The sequence below is a fragment of the Amblyomma maculatum genome, chromosome 8, assembly GCF_055883805.1.
Source record: "Amblyomma maculatum isolate TAMU_Amacu chromosome 8, ASM5588380v1, whole genome shotgun sequence".
NCBI classification, from domain to species: domain Eukaryota; kingdom Metazoa; phylum Arthropoda; class Arachnida; order Ixodida; family Ixodidae; genus Amblyomma; species Amblyomma maculatum.
The window spans coordinates 109,786,241-109,810,452 of NC_139351.1; the positions used below are offsets into that span (position 1 = coordinate 109,786,241).

The 24,212-nt window shown below is 45.1% G+C and overlaps 1 protein-coding gene across 1 annotated transcript; it reads left to right on the forward strand.

Moving 5' to 3' along the window:
* The first annotated feature begins 196 nt into the window (after positions 1–196).
* On the forward strand, positions 197–22,499 carry LOC146182169 (glucosidase 2 subunit beta-like). The gene is made up of 14 exons (XM_084577190.1): positions 197–362; positions 684–800; positions 3,571–3,666; positions 5,516–5,573; positions 8,252–8,369; positions 10,412–10,541; positions 13,121–13,305; positions 14,731–14,823; positions 16,585–16,671; positions 17,295–17,478; positions 18,159–18,228; positions 20,577–20,741; positions 21,196–21,295; positions 22,022–22,499. Exons 1-14 carry the CDS (start codon positions 215–217, stop codon positions 22,169–22,171), a joined length of 1,701 nt encoding a protein of 566 aa, XP_084433316.1. The 5' UTR covers positions 197–214; the 3' UTR covers positions 22,172–22,499.
* The last annotated feature ends 1,713 nt before the right edge of the window (positions 22,500–24,212 follow it).

Consider the following 24,212-nt stretch of genomic DNA (forward strand, 5'->3'; position numbering starts at 1 on the left):
CATTAAAATCAAGGAAACGTTGCAGGTATATCTTTTAGAAAGCATTCCGTACACCACATTGCATTTTTTCTGCGTTTTATTTACATTTACATTTCTGAAGAAGGAATTGGAGGAAGGAGGGGGGGGGGGGGGGGGGGGCGGATGAGAACACATGCTGCCCCTGGTGACATTGGAGGAAATGGCTGCGGTTGATTCGTCATTTCCTGTCATTGCGATGGCGGCGGCCATGCGTGGCAGAGCAGCGCCGTGTCGCTCGCGAGAGATGGTCTCCTCCGTAATTTTAGCGCTGATATTTGCCGCAGCGCAATGCCTAGCCGACGATAGTATTAGAGTTTTCAGACCACGCGGCGTCGCACTTAAACGTGAGTCCCCTTTTCATACTAACAACTTTGTTGCGTGTGTTATTGCTCAGCTCTCAGCTGTGGTCAACCGGCAATTTGGTGCAAACTGGAGGCGTCCTCATTGTGCTAGTAACCCGCTCAGAACCGGAGTTCAAAGAAGGTTGTAGAAAGACTGAGTGAACGCCCGCAACCTGAATGCCGCTGATTGTTCCTCTGTTCGTCGCGGGTCCTCTGGCATCATGCGGGCAGATAAAACGTATCACTATATCGGCCACTCATAAACTGCCGGTAACTGCAACTGTTTCGCTCAGTCGCTCGCATTTTTTTGCGCTCATTTTGCAGATGCGTCGCTGTACGACCGTACGAGGAATTTCACGTGTTTCGATGGAAAGAAGGACTTTATATTTTCTATGGTGAATGACGATTATTGCGACTGTGACGACGGCTCGGACGAACCAGGTAAGTCGTACGAACGCCTCCTAGTAGTGCTGGAAATTTTCGCAGCCGAGGCCCCGAGCTCTTGAACCCGGGTATGCCATTCTCAATTTGTAGCGTGCTCTCTGTTGAAAGAGGGAAAACGGAGGCATTTTTCTCGTAGGCGTTGAAGAACGTTTTTCTTCCCGATTCTAAAGTGTGATTTGAATAGTGATACGTCAGGAGACATCCAGAAAGCACAGACTGTGCACGAAAGTAAGGGCCACGCAAGGGGAAGCAGAGTTAAAATGTGGGGAATACCTTGAGAGTAGGGAGACAGCAACATTAATCTGGTATAAATTAAGAAAAGCCAGACTCCAGATTAATAAAAGGAGCGACACAAAGATCTAGAAACACCTAAGATTATAGGCAGAGGGAATAAAAAAGTCACTGACTATGCAGAAAGGTAAAGGATTAGAGGGAGAGGAAACAGAGGAATATATCAGGTGCTTAATTGGGGCAACATTGGCAGAGCCTGGGCTGTAGGACAGAAAAGAAAGGTATGAGAATAGTGAGGGCAACAGGACAGAGGAGGAGGAACACTAGGAGATGACTGCTAAATAATGGGATAGATTTGAAAGCAAGGTCCCCGCAGGAACAGCGACTGGGCCAGGTGGCATACCCACGAAGTTGATTAGCATACTAAGTCGAAAAAAAACAAAGGGAAATTATGGCATCTGATTGAATAAATAATGAGGGAGAAGTACCAAAAGGCCGGAAACTGAGCAGGATGAGGCCAATTTATAAGGTAAGGGAGACAAGGAAAACATTAAATCGTACCGACCAATTATGACCACTTCAGTTGTATGCAAACTAGCAGTGCATTTAGCGAAAATGAGAATAAAGGAATGGGCAGAAAGCATGGCGATATGAGGGGAAATTCAGAACATTTTCTGCAAGTACATAAAATTAAAGAATAGCTTAATATATATAGCATCGGCAAGGAAGAGACCACTACGGATGTCATGTTTGGGCAATAAGGAGTCGTAAGATAATGTACATCAGGAGATGCTCTGGGGACAGCTAAAACGATGCAGATTAGATAGAAACATGATCAGGTTTCTATAAGATGTGTACATAGATAACAAGAGGAGAGAAACAAAATAGGGCAAGGCTGCCCACTGTCACCCTTGCTATTCATGATACATGAGCCAGGTGGAAAAAAGCCTCGAACAGAGTAAAGTAGGGAGGACAGAGTTAGTGTAAGCCAAGTGCTAGCAGGAGCGGTGTATGCAGATGACATTGTCTTGCTGGTAGACGAGTGGGACAGGTTACAAGACCTAATGTGGAACTGAGGTAGCAAAGTTCAAGCTGCAATCCAATAGAGGGAAGTTTGAGATAATGGTATATAATGATGTGATGGGAGACCCAATAGACAATACAAGGAATAAAGATAGATCACACATAGAAAAGTGTAAATATCTTATCATATGGCTAACTGAAGGCACATCCTGTATCTGGAAGATCATGAAAGACAGAAGAAAGAGGAACTCAGATGTCATGAAACAGAGGGCTATGGAAAGAAATTATGTACAAGGCCTCGCTTTTGGAAATGCTGTCCTGTGCGTGAAATCTAAAATCCAGTTAGGCCTGGAAATCAGATGTACGGGTGGGCAGGTTTACCTTAGGAGCTCATAGGAACACTAGGAAAGATGGAATTCAAAGGGACATGGGGCTCGGCGTCATTTTAGGTGAGAGAGGCAATAAGCAGGAAAAGCGTAAAAGTACCTTTATATGAAAAGCTTACAAATGGATAAACAGACCTGAAAGTTAAGGTTGAAGTACATACAGGTGACTAATGATAGCAGGCAGGTTTACCTTAGGAGCTTATAGGAACACTCCGAAAGATGGATTTCAGAGGGACATGGGGCTCGGCAGGATTTTAGGTGAGAGAGGCAATCAGCATGAAAAGCTTACAAATGGATAAACAGACTTGAAAGCTAAGGTTGAAGTACTTACAGGTGACTAATAATAGCTTAGCAAAGGAGGTAAAAGAGACAAAGAAAAATATAGGAGGAAAGAATGCAGGGAAGATCAGCACTGAGTATGTATAAGGTGCAAAAACAGGACATTAGGACAGAAAACCTATCTAATAATTCACAAAGCAGCTCATTACTATTTAAAGCTAGGGCAGGAGTTCTGTTAACAAAAACGTACAGGCCAAATTTAGCAGTATTTACATTAAGCATTGCCTGTGGAATCAAAATAACGACCATGGAGTATATAGTATTGAGGTACCATAAGTCCAACCCTTCCAGAAGGAAAAGCAACATGTATAGAGATGGCACTGGGATTTGCTGAGGAAGATGGACAAATAAGGGAGAAACATGTTAGTATAACAAATGGGCAGATGGGAGATTGGTGGATAAAAGCAAGAGATAGAATCCTGAAAAAGATCAGCTGGTTAGACTTGCTCAGGGCAAGAGGGGAGAAAAGGGTAAGGGCAGTAGCATGCATCCATCCATCCCGATGCCGTGCAAAGTTTGAAGTAGTCCTCCTAATAGTTTGTATGTGCATAGCATGTTAGGGCTTTAAATTTCTTGACTACTTTCTACTAATGCTTGCTCTACTTGTTTAACTTTGTGTGAGCATGTGTTTCCTTGCTTTGTCTTGTGTGCCTTTTTGGAATTGTGTTAAAATTCCAAATAGGCAAATTAAAAATGAAAGTTAAGTCTGTCCTATTTTTTTTTAGCTAAAAGGAAGGAAATAACACATCACGGGCTCCAATAAAAAATCTTTTGCGTTTACTTTGCAGGCACCTCGGCCTGCAATAATGGCAAGTTCCACTGTGACAACTTGGGCCATAAGGGGCAGGACATCCCCTCTTCCTGGGTCAATGATGGCCTTTGTGGTGAGAAATATAGCACCTCTAGTTACCTAGCATGGGTGATGGAGCAGTGGAAAAAATTGTGTGGGTTTAAGCATGGCTTGAACCTAGTGATAGAGCAAAAGCTTTTAGTGTTTCAGCGAATTTTTCTGCGGACACCTGGATTTAATGTGCCGCCGTCACAACATTCAAATGAACCTTCTGTCCTAGTAACTCTATGTTGTAGTTCGCCTCTACCAGCTACAGAGTTATGTCTTCTTTTCCTTCTTTTATTTTTTATTTTCTTTTATCTTCCACGGTGCCGCGCCGACGTCTTGAAAACCTACAGTAGTGTAGCTTTCGCTGCAAAAGTCGTTGCTTTTTATTCCACTGGTGTGTGGGCTTCTGGTGAGCTGTGGAGATGGGTGTGCGGATTTTCTGGACTGCCAGGCCTCGCTGGCATGCATTTGATGTGTTTTTTCAGGAACGCCACTTGTACTGCTATGGAAACAACACTCGGCACCTCTGTGCCAAACAGCCATGAACGTGCTTCTAAAGGAGTAGAGATATCAAAAATTTTGGATGAATTCATTTTTTGGTTTGTTTGAATTTTTTGCCTAGGATAGCATACAAGACAGTAGTGTCCTATTGGGGATAGTAGTGCCCAGGATTTCGACTCCACCAGCCAGAGTAGGGAAAACTGAATTGCTGCACCATCTAGTGCTAATTTGCAATCGAGGAGGAGTGCTTGCAGTCAAGCATATACTGGTTGAAGCCGGCCCATGAGTTGCTCTTCGCACAGGAATCTTCCGCATGATGCCGCTATGTGGGCATTATTTGCCTCCCTTTAATAAGAGTGGGAGGTGCCTTTCCTTGAGAACCAGACTCTGTCTTGCTAATGAAACACAGCATTCACAGCCTCTGGCTTTCACCGAGCACATTCCCTGGCTTAATTAAATGGTTCGCCATGAAATGCAAATAACACTTTTAAGGGCAGGTATACCACTTTCCCGCTGTGTAGAAACAAAGTTTCGCTGCCTGGGAACAGACTGCGAATAGAGACAAGCTGTTAAAAACAATAAGGAAAGAAAATGCTGGTCGTTCAATGCGTCTTTGCTCAGATGCATGTCTACTTCACGCAAGCCATGTCATATGCCGTCTCATTGTGGTGCAGCAGTATGTGTAGCAGACTCTTTCAGTGGATGCCCACACAGCAACGTCTCGCAGAAGATTCTTGGGCAAAGGGCAACTCTCATGACATTACCAGGTGAACCACCATTAGATAGCACAGCGATGTAGCTTTCCTGGCTCTGGCCACTCAAGCCGCATGCTGGGCTCCTGTGCCCCCATAGCATACGAGGCCCGACCACATGGCGTGGTATTCACCTATATTACCTAAAACAATTTATAATTGAATTTTTGCTCGTTCATTTTTATTTTCAGCTGATCTATGTCTGTGGGATCTGGAGACTAGTTCTGGTCACGTGACTTGTGGAAAAAAACTGCCCTATAAGGCTACTTACGAAATTTTGTGATTCTAGCTCTTAGGCAGGTTTGCGTATTGTTGATGCAAATTAAAAAAAGATGCAGCAATTGTTCTATAGTTTTTTTTCTTTTCTTTTTTTTGCACTGTGGATGACTTCAATGCATCTGTGATGTCATAGCCGCAATTCAGCTTCTGGAATCGAAACTGAAGCTGCACGAGAGAAAAAAGTTTGGTTATGAATTGTTGATGGATTTTTCGCGCCATCCACACAGATATTTATTTCCTGCGCGTCATTCCAAAGACAGAGCACAACAAAAATTTTATCTTTACTCCTTTCATTTGAGGGCCGAAATATATATAGACTCATAGTGAATATGAACCTAACCTATCTTTTCTCATCCACTGCAGATTGTTGTGATGGCAGTGACGAATATGCGACTGCTGCTGGCTGTGTCAACAATTGCCTGTAAGTTTGAGCATTTCGATTTGCTTAAAAAAAATCACTAATTATATAGCTTAGCCTGGTCAAATGCAAATTAAGCGTGCTAACATTTTGGTTGCAGGCTGCACATATCGCATACATCTGTAAACTACCACGTTAGTGAAAGACCATCCCACATAAGCCCCGCTTTAACCAGGCCGTATGAACAAGCCTTTATGATCTGGGAGTCATATCTGACTCTGGATTGCAGGACCCCAGGGGGTCCAATTCTCAGAAGTATAACCCTATTTGGCAGCTTCTGCTTTTCAGCCATAGCGTATGGTCTCGTGATGTCGCACAAAGGCCAACGAATCGGTGCTAAGCTGTGCCACCTGCCGACTATCACCTGCCAGGGGCATGCTTGTGAGGAGGACCAGACAAATAGCAAAAGGCAGGAATGAGTGTCTCGATAGCAGCGCACAAAAATATCAGTTAACCACATTGCAGCTCCTTTATTTTAGTCTACTTTTGTTCTCTAGCCAAAAGCGGGCGTATGTGACATTTTTTGAAGCATGAAGGACTGTTCACAGCTAATTTTTTGTTGTGTGTTCTATTCCGTGTAATCATGCATAAGACATTGCTATATACTGGTCAGCACGTGCTGTTCGCCTACAACCACAAAATAACTCAAAATCGAATTTTTTGTCTCGCCTATTTCGGTTCAAACAGCTGAGCAATGGCTATGACATCAAAGGTAAGTCTAAATCATGTGAGGAACGCAAAAACTGTGATACAAACTCTCTCCTTCATTGTTTGATTCACTGCAACAATAAGACAGCCTGCTGCACCAACAGGATTTACATTGAATGAAGAAGCAGTTATGATTTTGCAGCTTTCTTTTGTCTCATCACATGACCTAGACTTCACTTTGACATCATAGCAATCTGTTGGCTGGTAAAACCGAAACAGGCGAAAAAGAAATTAAATTATAAGCTATTCAACGCTCCTGGGTGAAAATCACGAGATGATACATGTGTAGTAATGGCGTGCATATCATTAACAAGAGGAAAATGCAACAAGAATTTGTTGTCTGTGCTTCTCTTAGAGTAGCAAATGTAGTATGCAATTACAGAGAGCCCAGCTTTCTACCCTGTTATGCAGCATGTAGATATGCATAGTGAATATAAGAGACACGAAAGGAGTACTTCGAAGAAAGGTGGAATTTGTTAATCCGTCCTAGTTGCTCTGACTGCGGCATTGACACTTGTAGTCGTGCCACTCACTCTGCAGATGTTCGGACTGTAAGTCCCAGAACACTGCAAGTTTATCTGTGTCTGGCCTAACACTGCTGATATTCTTCACACCTTTTTGTCTCCTGCACGGCTGAGGCCTCTCCCATACCCCTCCGATTTACCCAGTCCTGTGCCAGCTGCATTATGTTCCTTTCGTTGTCTAGATCTGCGGCCACTGCCTGTCCCAAATAAACATGTCTTCTTACCACTTTTAGGGCTTCGCTACCTATCATAAACTGCTGTTCCCTTCTGAGGCTTTTGAACACAATTTTCATCTTATGCATATTAATTTTTAGGTGTACTATTCTGTTTTGCCTGCCTAATTCATTAATCATGCTTTGCAATTCGTCTCCTCCTAGCAAGAAAATATCAGCGGGTCGTAGACTGCTGAAGTATTCACCAGCAACTGTTATCCTTAACTGTTCCAATTCCAGGTCTATGAATAATCATCAAAGCAAGCAAGCGGTGAATAGTACTGGAGTGACCGTGTCTTCTTGCCTAAAATCCTTCGTTGTGGGAATTTTATTACTTCCTTTATGGGGAGCTATGGTTTCTGTGCAGCCACTATGGGCATCTTCTAGTACTTTCCCATATGGCTTATCTACACCCTGATTTTACAATGCCTGCACGGCTGTTGAGGTTTCAACTGAGTCAAGTGCCTACTTATATACCGGTTTCTATTGGGCGAACAGGAGCAAGAGCAACGAGCAGCAAGAGCAGCGCGCGAGAGCACTGGGGACGTGCATTCTCGTCTCCCCAACGAAACATTCATGCTGCTCGGAGAGTAGCGTAGCGAGGGGGAGCGCGTGACGTCAGGCGTTAAGTGATCAAACTTTTACCGAGCTCGCGTTGCCCGTATCCGCCGGCTTAACACCACCGCTGCGCTGCCGTCTTCTGCCATTTTTCCCGGGCTCCGGGCGAATAATCAGAAGTGACGTCAAAAAGGTCACGTGACGTCCTCCGTTCTCCCTGTACTCTGCCACTGATGACGGAGCACCGGAGACTGCGCTCGGCTGCTCTTGGGACAACAAACGCGTGCCTCCTCTGCCAATAGAACACAACCCTACTGCTCCTGTTCGACCACTGGTAGGCGCCGAAACTCGCGAGAGCACTTTTAGTGCAGCTAAAAGTGCTCCTGTTCGCCCAATGGAAACCGGTAATAATCAATTAATGCTATGTATATAGGCGTTGATTATAATTGGGCTGTAATTTCTCCTGTCCTTCACATCCCCTCTCTTATGGTTTAAGACAGCATTAGTGTTCATCCTGGACAAGGCATTGTGTGTGCACGGTGGCCAGTACTGGATCTTGCCTAGCAGCTTTCTCCCTTTTCATCCTTGTTTACTGATGGAATGTATCTCTAGGAGGTCACACACTCAATATTGAGGCCTTGTTTTTCTTATGTATTTGTGGAATGCTGCTGTGTTTCAGGGAACTCGGGCGGCAGGCGCGTGAGGAAGAGGCCAAGCAGCGGGAGCTGCTCACTCGAGGTCTGCAGCTGCAGCAGCAGATGGCCAGTGAAGGCAAGCAGCACCGACTCGACTGCAAGGTCAGAGCAATGGACTGATTCTCTCAATTTGTTCACTAATTCAAACATTAACTTGACTCCTTCATCAAGCCGATTTCTTATTCAGTGAACTCCTGATTTATTAACTGTTGTTCTCACAGACATTGTGTTGTGATCCTTGTGCCAGCTTATTCAAACTGCTCTCACAAGGTAAAAGCTTAGCTTCTCTCTCAGGCACTAGTGTCCAAAGGCTACTGCCGTTTTCCGGGAGTGAGCTTGCTGTTCTGTTGCCTCGAACAAAACTTTTGAGTTGGGCCTTCCTTATTCACTGTTGTCAGGCATTCATGATGAGCACATTGGTCACAGCTTCAGCGAAAGTTTGTCTGATCAGCCGTTTATTTCCGTTAGTTTATTTGTAGCGCAAATGACATGGTCATTGAATTTTTTAGCCTTCGTTCACTGCACACTGTGTGACCACAGATCAGGGGCTGTGCCTGCGCTGGGAATGTAACAGTTGTCTTGTACATTAAGAAAAAAGAAACGCATGCTTTTGATAGGAGGTGTGAATATTTGAAATTTCAAGTAGTTTTTGAATAATATTTTTGTTCGATTCAGTCCACACTACATTTTTTTTATTTACACTATTCACGAAGAGTTCTAATAGTGAAATTGGCCCACGTACATAACACATAAACACGCACAAAAAAAATATAAGGACACAACAAGTGCTTACTTCAACTTCTTTGTTTGCTTCCTGGAGTTAAGTTGAAGTGAGCGCTTGTTGTGTCCTTTATTCTTTCTGTTTGTATTTATGCGCTCATGTTAGCCATGTATTTATGCCCCGAACCCCAGGCAGTGCAAATTACCGGAGCCCTCCTCTGCAGCATCCCTCATAGCCCATGTCACTTTGGGATTTAAGCCTCGTGTACTACAGTAAAATCTCAGTAATACGAATCCGGTTGATACGAATTTCGGGATTATACGAATTCGCCAAATTCCCCAGCCGGAGTGCATTGTGTACAATGTGCACAATTTCGGATCTTCCGTACACTCTCCCACGCCACTATGGATGATGCGAACTACGACTGCAACCTCAAGCACTAAACAATGCCTTCACATCGTTGACTTCGTGGTCGCCAGCTGCGCTGCATGTACGCACCACGAGCAATTTGTGGCGACGCATCGTCCGCACCTCACCGACGTCGCAATTGTCTGTCGACCTCATGTCGCGAAAAGCTTTCAGCGGCGCGCTGCTTACAAACTGCAGACGTTGCAGCTGCTGGCGGCGGCAGACGCGCACGAACTGCACATCGCTGGCTCTGCGATCGCGATCCGCGAGCAGTTTGCGGATCGCGCATGTTGCCATTTCCTGTCGTGCTGTACGCGCCGCGAGAATGGACATCGCCGGCATCACGATCATTTTTCACGCCGCGAAAAGTTTGCAGTGGCAAGCGGCCGTGAGTAGTAGTCGGTGGAGGGCACGCACGGGCCTTACATCGAAGACTTCGCGAGAGTCTCACTGTAAATATTGAGAGCAGTTTGTGGCGCCGCGAGAGGTCTGTGGAGGCGAGCAGACCACACATCGCCGACGTCGCGATCGCCTGTCGTGCTGTGCTCCGCGCGACCGTAATGAACCTTCTTGAATGTAAACAAATCTGCGTGACTGCCTTTCCCATGCTTCTGCATACTCATTTTCTTTTCATTTTGATGATACAAATTTTTTCGCGACTCCGTGAGATTCGTATCACCGAGGCTCTACTGTATGCCAGTAGGTTCGAGAGCACCTACTTTGCTTTCCTCGATACCAGTAACGTAACACTTATTTTCTTCTAGTCTTAATAGGGGTCCAGCGCTTTAAATGCTTAGAAAAAAAAGGCTCGAAATAAGATCATGAGAATAGCTGCGAAGACAATATTGATGCTTTGAGGAGGCGAAAGAGAGCACGAACTCAAGTGGATGAAGACAAGGCATAGAAAGCAGATTTGTTCTGAGCATGCAATATTGAGGGCAGGTTATGGAGTGCACAGCTGTGGCACAGGGGATATCCTGTGGCAGATGTAATAGCCTTGCTCTGGTGGCTGCAGAACAAGCTGGAAGAGTTGCGTGGCAGTGTGGAGGATGCACGCAAGGCACGCGAAGCTCTCGAGGCGGTCAAGAAGCAGGCCCTGGATGCTGAGAACCAGGCCCTGCAGAAGTACAGGGATGCTGAAGACGGTGAGGATGCTTCTCTATCGTGCTTCCATTGCGCTTTTCCATAATTGTTTCAGTGCACGGTGTTAACTAGCATTGACAGTCGTAAAGCCTGCCAGTCATATGAAGAAAACAAAGCTTGACTCCACTGGAAAATTTTAAGACAAGGATAGTTGTCAGCTCACCTAGGCTGCGAAGAAGGGCTTCTGGTGCAATGTACTGGATTCAACACAAGTGCTGGCTGGTACTGTCATCAGGTTTTGCAAGACTTCGATGGATTTATGGCCCCGCCGTGGCGGTGCAGTGGTAAGGCGCTCGACTACTGTGCCGGAGCAACCAGGTTCGATCCCGTCCACCGCTGGCTGCATTTCGATGGAGGCAAAATGAAGTGATCTCTGTGTGCTGCGCTATGTCAGTGCAGGTTGAAGATCCCCAGGTGGTCGAAATTACTCTGAAGCCCTCCACTAGCGCACCCCTTTCTTTCTTTCTGCTTTCGCTCCCACCTTCCTCTCTTCCCTTACAGTGGGGTTCAGGTGTTCACACAATAAGTGTGACAGATACTGCGCCTTTTTTTTCCCGTGAACCAGTTATTGTTATTATTAATATTCATTGATTTATGGCGGGGCATATCAATTGTTATAAATGCCATGCAGAAAAGTGCTTTTCTGGTTGTACCACCCTTGCTCTTCTAGGCTTGGGTCTTGCGGCAGTTGTTGTCCAGTATTGGCAGCAGCACCTTTTGTGTGCATTAATTCATGGATGTGGTGGACTCCTGATGTATGGTGCGCGGCATGAAACTTAGAGGTGCTCTTTGGCTAGAATGGGATGGTGAATAATTTAGAATAGCAATTACAATGTAAAGGATGACTTGAGGCATCCAAGAACTGCGGTACGGTCACTGTTTTCTTTATTTTAATTCACCTCGCTTACCTACCTGACAGCTGGAATGACAAAAAAATGAGCAGTCAACAATCATTTTGCTGTTTGTACTTGCCTCGCATGACGTCATTTTTTCCATCAGAGGCACTGTGTGGCTCCTGAAACCAATAATCAGAAAACTAGCATAGACAAATTTTACATTGTCACGCATGTCTAGCGTTGTCTTGCGCATTGGTCTAAAATTTAGTGTCTCTGCTTCTTTAACCCATAATAGAATGTGCCTACATGTAAGATATTGCTGTTTTATGTATAAACATTATTTTATGAAAGCTTGAGCCAAGCCAGCATAGGTTCAGTAAGCTGTTTTTGTGCAAGGGTTGTGTGCATTCAGTTTTATGTACTGTATGCATTCAGAAAGAACAGTCAGTCTCCTCTGGGAGAGGTAAGCGGATTAGATACATTGCAAGAAAAGCAACCAAGATGTGTGCATGTTTATGGAAACACTGCCTGCTTGATGAAAAAGGAGGAATTTGAGGTAATATCAAATGTTTCATGTTTTACACTCCGAAGTTAAGCATCCTGTACTTCAGATGACTGAGAAATCAGTGTTGAGAAGAATGTTTCTATTAATAAAACCATGACTGTGAACTGCAAACTAAAATAAACATTTTACGTCAAAAGATATATCTTTTAATTTCCTGATGTATGGCATATGTAGGTCAATATAATTACTAAATAGCTGTCAACATTGAGTGTATTGGGTTAATGCTGGATGGATCATTTATCAAACTTTAGCTGTGCTTGTGAGAGTGCTTTCGCAGTCGTCTTTCATGCGTTGGGTGAGGTCGACAGAGCAGTTATGCCAGTCCTGGCTTCTTGAAGACCACACAACAAAGGGAACGTGGTGTGTGGTTGACAATCAATTCGCCACAAAATTATTGTCATGCAGGGAATCACCCGATTACTGTACCGGAGTACCTCTGTTTGAACCCAACCTCCACTGGCTGCGTTTCGATGCAGGCGAGGCGGAGTGGCATCCGTGGGCTGTACGATATCAGTGCACGTTAAAGAACCCCTGAATTTCCGGAGACCTCCACTACAGCATCTCATAGCCCAAGTCACTTGAAACGTTAAACCCTACAAACCAAACCAGTATTCAGCATGCAGAAAATCGAATCTTGTTTACGCGAGTCTTCAGCTTTGGTGTGTGACCAAGCTGCTTGAGGCAGGCACTGCATAAATTAAGAGAACCTTAATTTTAATGGGAGATTCTTTTGTTTACGATGAGGAGTTGGATATGTGCAGTAGGCAGGGCCTCTGAGACTCCCACACAAATTGAACTAAGCATAACGCCACCAATGCAGTAACATGACTGCTTGCACAGATGCGAGGTCACAGATACACCTTCAGGTTCGATATCTATTCAGGATTTGATGAGTGCTTACTTCACGAATTCACAATAAATTAAAATTCAGCTAACATGGCATACTTGCTATCACACCTAGTGTGGTTAAAATGATTTTTAAATAAAAATTTCCGATTTGCATTCATAAAACAGCAGGTCGAAAGAAGATTTAGGTTTCTGCTGGCCTGAGCTGCAGTCTGGCAATGAGGGGTCGAGAATTGAGAGTTGTTGGGTTGGTATCAACCACCCAGAGAGTTCACAAGTGTTTTCACAAAACCTATCCCAATGTGAGTGGAAGTTTCCCACTGGGTGTCCGCAGAACGCAAGCGCGAGCAAGAGGAACTAGAGATGCAAAGGCACCAGGAGGAGGAGAAGGCCCATGCGCGGGAAGCCTTCGCCAGCTTGGACCTGGACAGCAATGGTGTGCTCACAGTGGTGGAGCTGCAGAAAAACATCATCTTCGACCAGAACCGCGATGGTGCCGTGTCTGTGGAGGAGGCCAAGGTGAGGGACAGCAGATAAGGGACAAGCCATGTGCCATTCATTACCTCTGTGTGCTTGCGCCCTCTGCCCAGGGAGGTCGCCACCTTGAGCAGCATGTCTACCGCACGTGTCATGCAAAAGACTGCTTGTCTTTTTTTTTTGCTAATGCTAACCTGTGCCTTTAATGTGAAGAAATAATACAGTGTTACTTGACAAACTTAACAATGGATCTGGGCAGTTTCGACACCACCTGTTCACATGGGCCCACCCATGTCTAGCTGTACTTAATGCTTGGCCGGGGAGAAGGAGATCCTGGTGGCTGATCAGGTGAGAAGTGCATGGACAAATATTTAAGGTGCCTTGGCAACACACTACTTGGACCTGCATAGATGACACTTTTGTGTCGACCCAACCAAGGAAAATCGGCATAATTTATTTCCTAGCTTCTTTCTCACAACTGCCTTGGGATTTGTTGGTTTTTTTCCTAGTGACTAGGGTTAACGCCTTGTTACGTCGCATTTTGGTATAGTTATGTGTACAGCTGGTTTGGGCAGGACCTTGTTTGACTTTATGGAGGCACCATATATCAAGAAATATTTGTTTTGTGCCTCTTCTTTTTCTGCCAAAATTGCCCAGCTGTGGTGGTGCAGTGGTTAAGGTACTCTGCTACTGTTCCCAAGGATGTGAGAACGAATCCCGGCCACGGCGGCCTCTTTTCGATAGAGGCAAAAAGCCATGCGCCCGTATGCTGTGCGATGTCAATGCATGTTAAAGAACCCCAGGTGGCCGAAATTTCTGGAGCCCTCCACTACGCTGTCATAATAGTCGCTTTGGGACGTTAAACCCCATAAACCAAACCAACCAAACCTTTTTATACCAAAATTATTCCCAGAGGGCAGGCCAGAGCAGTAGCTGAATTCTTTTCTGAAAAGCAGGCAAATTCCCCAGATTCCACATCATTTATAATGAAGAAAGTATTCAAGAAACAGGAAAATTAGCCCATATAATAGCTCTTATCTTTGTCTTCAATCTCTTGCCAGTGGCTAATTTGGGTAGAAATAGTCAAAATTGCTCAGTGGGACCAATGGTGTTATTTGTTGGCGGATATCTGGGGCATGAAGCTGTTTGTTGGGGTGCTTGTGTTGTTTGGGGGTATCGGTCTTTACACACAGATCCTTGAATATTGCCATCAAGCATGTACCTTTACTGACCTCGTGTCAAAGTGCTGTTTAAGCATTGCGCGAGCCAGTGGGGGAGCAGCCCTGATGAAAGAAAGAAATCATAGTCCTGAAAGAGTATCAGTTCAAAAGAAATGCAGAAACAGTTTTACCTAATTTGTGAAGGGTAGGTGGGGGGAGGGGGCTCTGCTTTTAATTGGATCATTGTGTTTTGGTGCTCTTTGCGTTTGATCATAGCTTGTTTGCGCTCTGTTCTTCTCTTGTGCAGTTCTTCTTGCACATGAAGGACGAGATGGGCATGGAAGAGTTCACCAATACAGGCTGGATGATCATGAAGCCCATCTACACTATGGGCAAGGAAGTGAGTGTCTGCTTATGTGCATTTTAAATATTCAATGAGTACCACATGAGCAGAAATGAAAGCTGCATTTTGAGGCATGCTTCGCTGTATAGGGAAAAAAATCATTATCTGCTGCATGTGAGTTGACTTGGAACCCTTCATCTCCTATTCACGTCTCTCTCTGGCCCTTCCCATAATACCATGTCTACATACATTTAGAAATAACTTTTGGAGATGTGAGGTGCGTGACAGCACATGATGTGTTATGTTGTTTCCTTGGAATAGCATTGCAGTACAGCTTGTGTTGACTGGCTTATAACGAGACATTCACAAGGCCAGCATATGTAGTCTCAGATGCTGATTAGCATGACTGCATGCTACCATCCCTGTGTTCCTTCCATTGTGCTGAAAGTAATGCTCGCCAGTGCTGCACACTAGCCATGTGTTGTTCATGCAATGATGCTTCCTCACATGCAAGGTGGCCGCTTGGGTTTGGGGGCCGCACCAAGGCATAGTTTATAGCCTCTTGTTTGTTTGTTATTCCTGTGCCTCTGTTCACCAAACATGATCACATGGTTTAAAAAGCATCCGTGTAGTGCAGACAAGGTATGCATTGATTGATGGAAGAGTAACAAAGTGCACATTTGGGAAGTTGTGAGTGTATGCAAACCAGAATCTGTAAGAGGAGCTGCCGATGTGAGCTGTAGCATTGTACCTCTAAAGGAGCTTACATTTCCTCCACAAATTTTATCAGTGTCATTCAATAATTCAGTTTTCTGAAAATTCGGACATTTTTTCCAGTTTCTTGAAATTTCACTTTGTGATCATTAGTGTATTGCTCACGGCTTTATTGAAACTTAGGTCAGGTTAAATCAGCCCTCTGCAGTGGCTCATTTGTTAGGGGGCTTAACTTCTGATCCCAAGGACACTGCTTCGAGCCCAGCCATGACAGTCGAACCTTGATGGAGACAAAAAGCAAGGCGCCCATGTACTGTGCAAAGTCAGTGCATGTTAAAAAATCTAACGATTCCTATTTCCGCAGACATTTGCTCTGGCGTTCTTCTTTGCCTGAGTCGGTTTGGGAACGCCATAAACACTCCAAGTTCCCTCTGCCCTACCCTTTGTTGAATGGTCATTTCTGTGGGGAAAAAAATGAAAAGTTGAGAGGTACGCTGCGTTACATGGTGAGGTCAACTCCAACTGCAAGGTGCCCATTTGCACGCACGCTGGTCGTCCTCAGTTTTGTTTCTTTTTGCATTGCTTCCTCTCAAGACTTTGGGTCATCAGTGGATTGCCAGAAAGTTGTTTCTGTTTTTGTTATAGTGCTGTCACTAATAGTAAAATGCTAGCAATACTAGCAGCGTAATCTTGCGTGACCTCCGATCCATGCTGTTCCCTCGGTGAGATCCGCTCTTATGCATGCGTTAGGCATTCTCGCATCACACTTAACATCCTATAGTCAGTAAAGAACTTGGGCCCTCGCAAAATAAACACTGCAACTGGGTGGCCCTCCTGTCGGCCGTTAGCTCGAGCTATGCTCAAGCTTAAGATGATGCTGGAATAAGTCACCTGGAACACTTGGGATGATCCTGAAAATTGTAGAATTGCTTGCACATGATCACGATCGTCAGTGAGAGATAGTGTCGCATAGCATATGATATGGTGTGCAAAGCGGTTTAATAAATAAAGGAGATCAAAGAGACCAAAATAACAAAGCACTATGCATAGTGTTTAAAAAATGAAACCAAAGAAACTAAGAGTATGCTTGTGGCTGCTGTACAGGCGGAGACTACCGCTGCTCCTGACACGGCGCCGCCACCCTTGGAGGAACCACCAACCACCCATGCACCCCCCTTGCCTTCATCAAAGGTATGTGCAGGCTCTGTGGCATTGTGGGTGCTGCAACTTAATGCTGTTGTCACAGTTGAGCAATTTCTGTCTAAAAAAAAAAACTAATTTATTTCTAGTTTTTTTTTTTGTTCTTGCAAAACTCCTGAACCCACTGGCACGGCCCATTGTTTTCATGAACAAAATAAGAGCAATGTTTTGCATATCTATGTTATGGGGGGGTGCAATGAAAGCAGATTAGTTTATTGGCTGCGTCTGCTCCATAGCGACCATTGCCAAACCGGCTTCCTCTTGATCCTTCACGCACATGGCTTGCAAACGTCACGGGCTGGCACGCGGCATACGATCATCGCAGATGGGCACACCTTTGTGGAAAGGCCACGGCGTCGAACTGTTCTTCATTTTTTCCGCGCGTGGCTTGGAAACGTCACGCGGCAAACGTCCGAGGGTGATGCGATCATCTCTGAGGAAGGTGCACCTTCCAGTGCGTGGTGTGGAGTTCGATATACGACGCAGCTTTCCTATACTTTTTTATGGGATTTTCGAGGGGATATTCCGTGAGTTCGATATAACCAAAATTCGAATTATACAGGTTTGATATATCCGGGTTCGACTGTAGCTATTTTGTCACTGACTTCACGCAGGAGGAAGAGGATGAGGAGGATGAAGTTCCAGAAGACACAGCCGAGGGAGGCGAAGAGGAGGATGATGAAGACATGGAACCACCCAAGTTCCCTCCCAAGGACGATGAAGATATAACTGCAGACACGCCACCCGCCACGGACAGCACCACAGAGTATGACGACGAGACCAAGGCCCTTATGGAGGGTGAGCGGGGGCTCTTTATCGACTGCGGTGGTTTCAGAATCATGAATGTCAGGATTTCTGACATTCATTTCCTAATGTGAAAGGGTAATGATCACAGTTGCTGAAGTTTGAAAAAAAAGTTTTTGGCCGCTTTCTTAAAGAGCCTTGGCATGTGAAGTTGGCCAGTACGAGCACTCTAACAACCTCTTTTACTGCAGGTGGCTGCATCATCAGGTGCTTTTTATTGTGTCTATACCTTCAAGGTAGCATAATGCTGTGGGTGGACTGCATACAAGGGAACTCTGTAATCTGGACAGCACTGCAGTGAGATATAAACATAACGGAAAAATGACAATCCTGTACAAAAGCCACGCCCTATCAAAACCATTTGGTGGCTATTGCATCAGTGTATATGTTAATTTGGCCTAGACTTTCCTGCAGTGAATGCACAAGCTTCTGAAGTCCCTGGAGACTATCATTTTTGCTACTCCGGAACAAATTGGAATGCCATTTTGAGTGGAGCTTTCTTTTCTCATCTAGAAGGCTTGGTGGGATTGCTTATCGTACTGGGTGCAAATAGGGTGCAAATAGGGTGGGGGTGAGGCAAGCAAGGTTTTACTGTTTGTGTGCCAAAATACATTTTTTTAATCTTGCAACTCTGTCTTTTTGATGATCATAACTTTTTTGTAATGCTCCTTCAGCTGCCAAGAAGGCTCGGGATGAGTTCACCGAGGCAGACACCAAGGTCAGGGACTTGGAATCTCAGATCAGGTAAGCGCATAAGCACTCTGTTCTTAAGATAGCTCTGCAGATTGATCCAGTTTTTTTTTTCGTGTGTATGTGTTTACTTGGAACAGGGTGGTGGGGTGGTGTTAGTCTGCCTTTTGTGCTCTGTCCAATTCTAAACTCTTGGTCAATTTAAACGCACAAGAGCCTTATCTGTAGATTTCCTTCTGCTTTGATTTTGATTTTTTACTTGCCGAGTCGGCGTTTCTACAAGTGGGCTTGTCTTCATTTAGGCTTTTCGAAACGTTGCTAGACTTACGAACTGAGGCTTCCCACTTTTACCCTTGTTCAGTGCTCTTTCATACAGGTTTGGTACATGTATCACAAAGTTTTAGGGCATTACTTGTGATGGAACCAGTCCTGAAAACAGGCTCTGGTACAAGAGCAGCTCAGCAATTTCCTTGTCAGTTGGGTTTGTGCCGCAGGGAGCACAATTAAGACACCCGATACAACAGCAAAGGTAGGCAAGAAAGAAAGCAAAACACGGAGGAATACTTGCCCATGGTCTAAGCTGGTTTTATCGTCTATACTCTCCGAACTGAATTCTGATGAAAGCCGACACCCTCAGCTCACTGCTGCTTTGGTCGTTGAAAGCATTCACGGCGGGTGCAGCAGAATCGTAAAATTTCAGACATGTCAAAGCATGGACCATGCATGGAGAGGCAGGCATTCTCGCACACAACTTTGACATTCCCACGTCTTTGGCGCTTTTCGAAAATTGCCGCTGCATAGAATAAAAATGCCAAAACCGAAACTACACTTCTCTGACTACGCGACAGATTGAGCAGCTTCCCTGTAAGAGGGGCAAAGGTTTCAAACTTGGTGCCCAAAGTCATTGTTAGCCCACTACAGTTAAATCACGATATAACAAAGTCAGTAAAATCAGCACTTGAATTCGTTACATTGAAATTTCGTTATGTCGAAATTAGGCTCTTAGCATACAAATAAAATTCTCAAATGGTGTTGCTGGTGTGAAGCACACGCGAAATAACTTTTATTTGTGGGTAAAGTAGTTCATCACTTTCTTTTGAGTCTTCTTTGCATTCAACAAAGGCATTATGCACCTTTCATAGGCCCACAACGACCACATAGCCTCTTCCTCCCCTGTAGAACCAGCGAAACGCCTCAGTACGACAGTCACATCGACTTCTCAGTAGGTGGGGACGTCGTCATACTCGTCCTGATTTTCCGTTTCGCCATCACTCTCACCTTGCAATTCCTGAACCACATCGTTCAGGATGGATTCCGTGGTCACCTCTTCTGTCGCGAGGACACAGGAATCACCAAAAACGAAATCGTCAATCTCGACACCCTCCGGCACAGCACCACCGCTGCGAAGGCGCTCCCAAGATTCCTGAAGTGCCTACGCTTCTGTTGTTTCAAGTGTGGACAAACCACCTTCAGGTCTAGCTGTTGCGGATGCCTGCTCCAAGGCCTGCTTTTTGAAAACAGTTTTCTATGATTGTCTTCAGCGTTACTTTCCAGGATGCGGACAGCATCTCGAGCTCTTGAAACAAATCAACTTTCGTTGACAGTTGCAGCTGAATGTCGAGGAGCAGCTTGTCAATTAAGCTTCGACGATAGGCACATTTGAAACTAATTATGCCCTGATGGAACCGCTGGATGAGGGATGGGCAGTTGGATGGGATAAACCAGTTCCACATGTGCAAGCTTCAAGTCATCAACTTTATGCACGGAGCCGCTAGACAAGTGTCACGACTACAACGGCGAGGGACAGGTCACCAGCCACGCGACAATGCAACAACAAACAAATGCACACACGCTGCACGCCAACATGCGCTGCGCAAAAAATAGTCATAAACTGGGTAGAGAGCCTGCATGCTGCGCCGCGGCGCCTAAACTGGGCCAATGCTCCTGCCACCTAGTGGAGTTGCTCAACACCATGTTTGCATCTCCCACATCTGAGGCGCAGCGTATGCCACGTATCATCATCATATTTTTAAGCGCGCTCGGCTCTGCTGCGCCGCCGCGCCAAGGTCGACCTACCTTGGCCATGCTGCACTTGTTTTCAGGCTGCGTGCGCTTTGGTGGGCGCTGCTCTCAACCACTCAGGTTCATGGCATACCTTTGTTCAGGCATTAAGCCTTCAACTAAATTTCATTACATTGAAAGTTCGGCAAAATTTACTTCGTTTACTTCGGCTAAAAATGCATTGTGTTCTATGCGCTCAAAGTTACAGAAACTGAACTACTTCATTACATCGGGAATTTCATTAAATTGAAGTTCGTTACATCGAGGTTGTACTGCAACAGTGCCTCATGGGCACAGTTAAGGCAGAGTTAATCAGGTGCATGGCGATCTTCACTGTGCAGGAAACTGGAGCAGTCCCTGGAGACCGACTATGGGCCGGAGGACGCGTACGCTGCTCTGCGCGAGCAGTGCTTCGAGTTCTCTGACCGCGAGTACACCTACAAGCTGTGTCCATTCGACAAGGCATCCCAGGCACCCAAGTCTGGCGGCTCCGAGACTAGCCTTGGGTAAACGCCTTTTTTACCCACCCTAGTTATGTTTTTGTTGCAAAAACTTGGTGTTAAGGTGCCCCAAGTTTTTTTTTACACTTTCTCTCTGCAAATCACATGCACAGATGTGCTAACTGACGTGCAAAAAGTGAGCGTCGCCGCTATTCGAACAAAGGCTCTTTCGTACACTATCGACACTCCTGCAGGTTCAGTTTGTGCTGCACAGTAAAAGTTTAAAAAATAATTCTCCCCAATAAGCATGCACAGTAACTGAATGTTGCACATAAAGCCGTAGAGCAAACAAATTTGCCGTAGCCTCCCTGATATAGTTTGTGTCTTGCTCTTATTAATAGTGCCATGCTTTGGTCCCCCCCCTTTTTTTGGATTTTGGAATTTTAAAAAAGGGTTAGACTTGCAATTGTGCAAATATGGTATGCCATAAATGACAACTCTTTGGAAATGTGTGTTGCAGACATTGGGGTAGCTGGCATGGCCCCGAGGACAACAAGTACAGCCAGATGAAGTACGACGGTGGCGCAACCTGCTGGAACGGGCCCGCCAGATCCGTTGTTGTAAGGACCATTCCTTTATCTGTGGCGTTCTGCTGACAGTTTGCGGTTTGCAGCAGAGAATAAGAGGCGGAACGTTGCTTTACGCTTTTATGTTGTGAGTACAGCTGCATTGAAGTTTTGATTGACGCCACCTTTATTTGTTCTCCAGCTAACAATATTTTGTTCTTATGTTTCTGCATTTCAAGTATCTGGTTCCAGTGGCATCTCCCTCAGCATGAGAACCTAACAAACAGCCTTTCTCGATTTCAATTGTACTGACCAGTGACTTGGGCTTTTAATTTCAGTCCTCATGCTCTCGTTTGTGTGAGTGCACATTTCTTTCTTGCAAGAAACATGAAAGAAAAGCATGTCATGGGTTCGCTTCTTTTTTGTTTTAGCCTGCACTTAGGAGAAAATCAACTCTAGGTTCTTCATGGCTTTATTATAGAGGGAGTTGATTTGGGTTAATTGAGTTTCTGAGAAATTGTCATTTGGCACAGCACATTTGTTATGCTTTCTGTGGGTCACAATAGTCGTAGCTGCTATCAGAATCCAACACAAGCCACTGCCCTCACTGTAGTGCATTCCTGTCATTGGCTTGAATGTTGCTTCTGTGTTAGGTGCCCTAACTATGAAACAACATTGCTTCTTTACCTTTTTGTCATGACAGTTATAAATCCCGGTTATGTATGGTTGGAGGAAGAATTGGGAAAAAGATCATTATGGAATGCTAATACCATGTCGCAGGTGGACCTTCACTGTGGTCTCGAGAACCAGCTGACGTCGGCATCTGAGCCAAACCGCTGCGAGTACCACTTCGACTTCAGCACACCAGCAGCATGCGCGCAGCCAGTAGCCGACACGTCTGCCGATTCACACGTTCATGAAGAACTGTAGTTATGCTCAGGGGGAACATCTCTGCTTGAACCATTCCAGGGAATGGGCCCAAATAAACTTTCACCACAAGGGGGTGTGGGGGGGGATTGCCGAGCGCATATTTGTGCCATTATGCATAACAGTTTGACCCATCAGCAAAGAGTGGTTGTCACCTGCCTGTTCATTATCTCTCGCCTTTGCAACATTCTTTGGAAGAAGATAGCACAAAGCACTTTTCCCTCTATTTGCAGGCTGGTGGAAGTTCTTGACTGTTTGAACTGTTCATTTTTTTTCTGTGCCCCTGTTTTCTCTTTATAAGGAATAAAGCTTGTGTGATTGCGATTTTTAAGCCAGACTTGCGGCTTGCTTTAAATGTGCTCGCATTGGAAGGCTCATTATGGAGAAAAACATGCACCACCTGTCGTGGTTGGTAGGCAGCAGTATGGAGAAGCTGGGAGGTGGCTACTATGGGAAGAATAGCTTTAAAGAAATGTCATTGTAGAATTGATTATTACTATAAATGGCTCAGCACAGAGCAAGACAAACAGCTGCACAATAGTTATATCAGCAAAGTTCAAACAACCTTCAGAAGACAAAAATATACGTGGTAGTGTAAGAAAGTATCTGCTGTGGAGAGAAATGCTGAAAGAAACAAGCCAATTCTGTTACCCAGTGGAGACCGCGTGACTGCTTCTGCTGTTCCTTGTGGTGCACATTGTTTCGCATTTTTATTGCCAACAACTACTCTCAAAATGTCCCCTTGCGTCACGAGAAGGCCGACTGGCTTTCAAAGACCTGAATAGCTCTTGCTTGGCATCGCATACAGTGACAGCTATTTTGAAAGATGAAGTGCGGAGTGCTGGAAGATGAGTTTGCGCTGAAGCGAAAGGAGATGCACTGGAAGTTAGTGTCTTCATAAGCTCCATAGGCTCTACAGTAGAACCCCTTTATAATAATGTCACTCGGACCGACAAAAATCCACTATATCAGGGTCTTACTATATCAGGGGTTAGGGTTGACATTGAATAAATGGCTACCTGCTAAATACGTCTTGTTGCTTGATGAAAAATACACTCTAAAATGCCTTCTACCCCTCTCTTACCGTTTCTGTGTGCAATTTTACTTTTTTGCAGTCGTAAGATTTTTCTGTTTGCATCTTGCCGGAGTAATTAAGCATGAAGGCAGCGTGGCTATGAGTACAACTGAACTGGACCTCGTGAAAACCAAAGCTTTGCATGAACACTGCATCATCTCCCGGTTTAGGAGATGGTAGATGAGAAATGTGGTGACAGGCAAGCACCGCAAGGCAGCACATGCCACGCCTCCACTTGCCACAATGCCTCGTGCTGCGAATGTTCAGCTATTTCTTCCCTTCCCTATTTCTTGCTGCACTTTTGCTTTCTGAATGGGCCGCGTCGCTTTCCCTCCATATTTGCAGTCAGCTTTACCTCTTCCCTCCCCCATGAGTGCTTTTCCTGTCTATTCTAAAGACTACGTAAAGTTGGCTTCTTCTCATGCAGGTGAGCATAGTGGTAAAGCCACGAAAAAAAAAACGTTTTCAGTAAAGCGAAATTTGTCTCCCGATCCGAGTAAACACACCTGCAGCGATGTCAATTTGTTGAAAGTACGTCACCGTGGCCAGACTGTCTTTACTATAAAAGGGGGGAAATGTACAGTCTTCTAAAGAAGATTGACTGGGACCTACGTTTCACTTTACTATACGCCATCTGCACCTCATTTTCGGGCAGCCCACAAACGCAAAGAACACCGAAGTGTGGTCGGTGCGAGTTTTACATAGCAGTGCCTGGTTGAGACCCCTCGGTGTGTACATCTTGTCAGTACACCAGCTGGGAGTCCTTATTTTTGTTCAGCATTCCGCAACTATACAAAGGACACCGAACTGTGGCCGCTGCGGAACATTCTACAAAATAGTGCCGGGCGGGAATCCTACAATGTGCAAGTCCTGTCAATATGTCTGTTTCACGTCATCCCTCCTGGATAGCAGCCCGAAGACGACGCGGACACCTAATTGCGGTCGCTGCGGAAAGTTCTACAGAGTTGT

Bases quoted from the DNA above. Each gene is read 5' to 3' on its own strand.
- LOC146182169 (XM_084577190.1), top strand. From the start codon at position 215: ATGGCGGCGGCCATGCGTGGCAGAGCAGCGCCGTGTCGCTCGCGAGAG. The intron at 13,306-14,730 runs GTGAGGGACAGC...TCTCTTGTGCAG, and splicing joins TGTCTGTGGAGGAGGCCAAG to TTCTTCTTGCACATGAAGGA. The intron at 17,479-18,158 runs GTGAGCGGGGGC...ATGCTCCTTCAG, and splicing joins GACCAAGGCCCTTATGGAGG to CTGCCAAGAAGGCTCGGGAT.